Here is a 4,432-nt window from a genome sequence, read left to right as displayed (position 1 = left end):
CAAGTGCTATTATGAGTGCTGTATTTGTTTACAGACTGTTCAGGCATTTTAAGCACCTCTCACCTCTCTTTTCAGAGGTTTCACCTGGAATGAAGGATAGAGATGAGGAAAGAAACTGTATGAAAAGCTCATTGTTCTGCACTCAATTTCAGATCTTACTGGAGGATAACAAGCCCATCAGCAAAGCAACGGCATGCTCAAGCAGTAGAGTCCATTAACAGAGCCAAAACAGGCAAGATAATTAGTGCACAGTAGCTCCCTTTTAAGTCTTGATTCAAGTAATGCCTTCCCAGAGTTCCATTCAAGGATCACACAAGAGGTTGCAAATATGTGGATAGCTGTTTCTTCAGAGCAGTAAGGACCACAGTATTTGTTGCATTACTAATAGCTCTTAAAGTGTGTCGTTTGGGATTTTTTAGGCATAAGAGCACTTCCCTAAGCAGTGTTGGGGGAACTAAGAACTGTAAGCTCACATATGGGGTAACAACTATTCTGACAGTAGGATTTTATTCTCATCCTGTAGAAGAGAATCAGACATTATAATAACTGATTACTATGCTGTAGGCTCACTACATCTCAAATTCACCTAGGCTTCTTGTGACCTTTAAGCACACAGTAACACAAATCCCACCACCCTCACTATAAAGAAGCTGAACTTACCTTAGCAAAGATGCACACGAAGATCCTGCTGCACTGCTCATCTGCCTGGCTGGAGGTCCACCTCTTGTTGCAATTACTGAGAGCATCAAACAGCAGCAGTGTAAATATGAAATTGGGGTGTGAGAGACAGCTACTGTCAGGATATGCACATGACTACTCCACGACCATGTTTATGCTCCGGGCAGCTTTGAGTCATGTTAATTCGAAATCTGCCTGTCATCTCCTCCCAGGTCCTAAAGGGAATTGGCTGCCCTGAAGGGTCATTCCCTCTTACAGAGAAGGCCCACTTAGTGGCTTTTTTTTTGTAAACATTCACCTTGGAAAAAGTCTCCACACCTCAAAACAAAATTCAAGTTAACATCTCAGCTACTATTGTGCTGAAGGTACAGAACCTCCATACACCGCACATAAATTCTTTCTACTTAGAGAGAAAGGATCACAGAGCTTGGACAGCAAAGGACCAAGTAAATCCACAGCCAGCCACCCATATCCACAGCATATATGCCCTGAAACAAGGTCAATCAGAAGTGCTCTAGATGGCAGCTGAGAAGCCTGCAGCTATCTTGTCAGATCAGTTTTGACAGTTTATAACATGGCATTCAATGCCTTCTGGCTGACCTCACTACAATGTATGTCCATAAATAGAAGTTGCAAAACCCTCAAGTGGAGCATCTTGTTTCTATTAGTTAAGGCAGCTTTCTCTGTAACAACAGAATAACTGTTAAACATGAGTGCCTAATATTGAACTCAGTGCCTGTGGATTTGCTACCCTCTTACAGTGCCCATACATTAACTACTCACTTAAGCTGAGTAACTGCAGTTTACGTACTCTGCAGAATTAATGGTCTGAAAAATCTTGTTTTATTGACTTAAACCTTTCACAGAGGGTAAAGGCTTAGAATGAGAAGTGAAAGAGACAGAAAACTAGAAGAGATATTTTCTAGAACTAGAGAGAAATAAGGCAGAGGACACAGTTTAGAACACAAAAAGCCTTTATGTTTGAGGAGTTAACCATTTCAACAGAAGACTCTGAAGTATTTTTGCAACTACTGTTACATTGGACAGTCGAGGATACAAAACTGCTGACAAAAGCAACAGTGGAGAGCACCAAATTAAGAAACGCATGCTTCAGCACAACTGCACAGATTTATCCTCTCAATGAACACTTGCCTGCTCAGACTACACTTGACTTCTACCCATTTCCACTTCATGCCTCATCCTCCTCTCCTTCCTCTTCAAATTCACCCTGCTCATCAGCAGTGGCATCCTGGTACTGCTGGTACTCCGAGACCAGGTCATTCATGTTGCTCTCTGCCTCCGTGAACTCCATCTCATCCATGCCCTCGCCCGTGTACCAGTGCAAGAAGGCCTTGCGCCGGAACATGGCCGTGAACTGCTCCGAGATCCTCTTGAAGAGCTCCTGGATGGCCGTGCTGTTCCCTATGAAGGTGGCGGACATCTTGAGCCCACGCGGGGGGATGTCGCAGACGGCCGTCTTCACGTTGTTGGGGATCCACTCCACAAAGTAGCTGCTGTTCTTGTTCTGCACGTTGAGCATCTGCTCGTCCACCTCCTTCATGGACATGCGGCCTCGGAAGATGGCAGCCACCGTCAGGTAGCGGCCGTGGCGGGGGTCGCAGGCGGCCATCATGTTCTTGGAGTCGAACATCTGCTGCGTCAGCTCGGGCACCGTCAGGGCTCGGTACTGCTGGCTGCCGCGGCTCGTCAGCGGGGCAAAGCCCGGCATGAAGAAGTGCAGCCGCGGGAAAGGCACCATGTTGACCGCCAGCTTGCGCAGGTCGGCGTTCAGCTGGCCGGGGAAGCGAAGGCAAGTGGTCACGCCGCTCATGGTGGCCGACACCAGGTGGTTGAGGTCCCCGTACGTGGGAGTGGTGAGCTTCAGGGTGCGGAAGCAGATGTCGTACAGGGCCTCGTTGTCGATGCAGTAGGTCTCATCCGTGTTCTCCACCAGCTGGTGCACAGAAAGGGTGGCATTGTAGGGCTCCACCACCGTGTCCGACACCTTGGGAGAGGGCATGACGCTGAACGTGTTCATGATGCGGTCGGGGTACTCCTCGCGGATCTTGCTGATGAGCAGGGTGCCCATCCCCGAGCCGGTGCCGCCGCCCAGCGAGTGGGTCAACTGGAAGCCCTGCAGGCAGTCGCAGCTTTCCGACTCCTTCCTCACCACGTCCAGCACGGAGTCCACCAGCTCAGCACCTTCGGTGTAGTGCCCCTTGGCCCAGTTGTTGCCGGCCCCGCTCTGACCTACGGGCAGACCGGCAGCAGCGAGCCACGTCAGTGCCCTCGGAAGGAACGCAGACCCACCTCCGCCCGCCCCATGGGGCTCACACCCCTTCTGTTCCCATCCCCAGAGCGCTGCTGGGATCCAGCCCCCGGCTCGCTCACACGCCTGCTCTGAGCCTCCTGCACGCACCTCGCTCACGCTGGGGGACGCCTGCACGGCACGCTCACTCACCAAAGACAAAGTTGTCGGGTCGGAAGATCTGTCCAAAGGGGCCGGAGCGCACCGAGTCCATTGTGCCGGGCTCCAGGTCAACCAGGATGGCACGGGGGACGTACTTGTTACCTGCGGGAGGAACCAACGCAGCCTTATGGCCCTGCAGCCACAGCAGCACCGCTGCGCTCACCACCAGCTCCCTGTCAGTCATCACCCACGGCATGAGGGCATTCTTAAGAGCAAATCAGGGGCTAAGACATAAGTCAGCTATAGGGCTGTGCCAGGAAACAACATGCTGCGCACAGCTCTCATGACAGAACACACATGTAAGCTCCCCATGCTCTCTCCCAGGAGAGATGGAGGAGGAAAGCTACTCCACAGAACAGTTACCTGTGGCTTCATTGTAGTACACGTTGATCCTCTCCAGCTGGAGGTCGCTGTCCCCGTGGTAGCTGCCGGTGGGATCGATGCCGTGCTCATCACTGATGACCTCCCAGAACTGCAGAGACCACCAGAGAGACAGGGGCGTCACCGCGGCCCCGCCCCCCTCGACCACCGCCCCGCCACGCAGCGCGTGGAGAGCCGCAGCCGCTCCACGGTGCTGGGGTGTGGCACCGACTCCCCGGGACCCCGCAGCCCACGGAGACGGCGGCGAGCAGAACCGCTTCCCCGTACTCCCACCTCGGAGCCGCGCCACGCCCGCACCACGGAACCACCGCAACCCGACCGGGAGCTGCCGGCAAGGAGAAGCCGAGCGGAACCGCTCGTGCCTGAGGACGTGGGGACCCTGTAGGAGAGCCCCGCTTTAGGGCGCACAGAGACCGGCACGCGCAAACACGTGGCAAATCGCCGTGCACAAGGTGGGACGGCAGCCCGTACCTTGGCGCCGATCTGGTTACCACACTGCCCGGCCTGGATGTGTACGATCTCACGCATGATGCCGGTGTCCGCCGGTGCCGCGCTGCTCCCGCTCCGTCACCTCCCGCTCTCCGTGCTGCAGCGGCCGCGCCCCGCTCCGCGCCTTAAATCGGAGCGCTGAGCACCGCCCCTCGGTGACGTCACGCGGCAGCGGCGCGCAGCCAATGGGAGCGCGGGAGTGGGGCGGGGCTGCGGCGCCGGAACCTGTAGCGGGGAGCGGGGGGCGGGGCTGAGGGACAACCCTTCGCGCACCGGGGCCGACGCCCAGACCCCGCCCTGCCCCGCCGCCGGCACCGGGGACAAAGGCGCGGGTTGCGACGGGCGTCGGGGCCGGGACGGCGGCCCGGGGGTCGCGCCCCGGGGCTGCGTTCACCGCGCGGGTGCCGAAGCGTC

The 4,432-nt window shown here is 55.5% G+C and overlaps 1 protein-coding gene across 1 annotated transcript; it reads right to left on the bottom strand.

Annotated features, from left to right (window-relative positions):
- Positions 1–1,634: 1,634 nt before the first annotated feature.
- On the bottom strand, positions 1,635–4,159 carry LOC104910121 (tubulin beta-2 chain). Its single transcript, XM_010708411.3, has 4 exons — positions 4,001–4,159; positions 3,512–3,620; positions 3,140–3,250; positions 1,635–2,928 (listed from the first exon to the last, which is right to left on the bottom strand). Exons 1-4 carry the CDS (start codon positions 4,055–4,057, stop codon positions 1,868–1,870), a joined length of 1,338 nt encoding a protein of 445 aa, XP_010706713.1. The 5' UTR covers positions 4,058–4,159; the 3' UTR covers positions 1,635–1,867.
- Positions 4,160–4,432: the final 273 nt, after the last annotated feature.

This window comes from Meleagris gallopavo, chromosome 3, assembly GCF_905368555.1.
Source record: "Meleagris gallopavo chromosome 3, MGAL_WU_HG_1.1, whole genome shotgun sequence".
Taxonomy (NCBI): domain Eukaryota; kingdom Metazoa; phylum Chordata; class Aves; order Galliformes; family Phasianidae; genus Meleagris; species Meleagris gallopavo.
The sequence above is the reverse complement of the archived record's forward strand: the minus strand, read 5'-3'. Positions and strand labels throughout refer to the sequence as shown.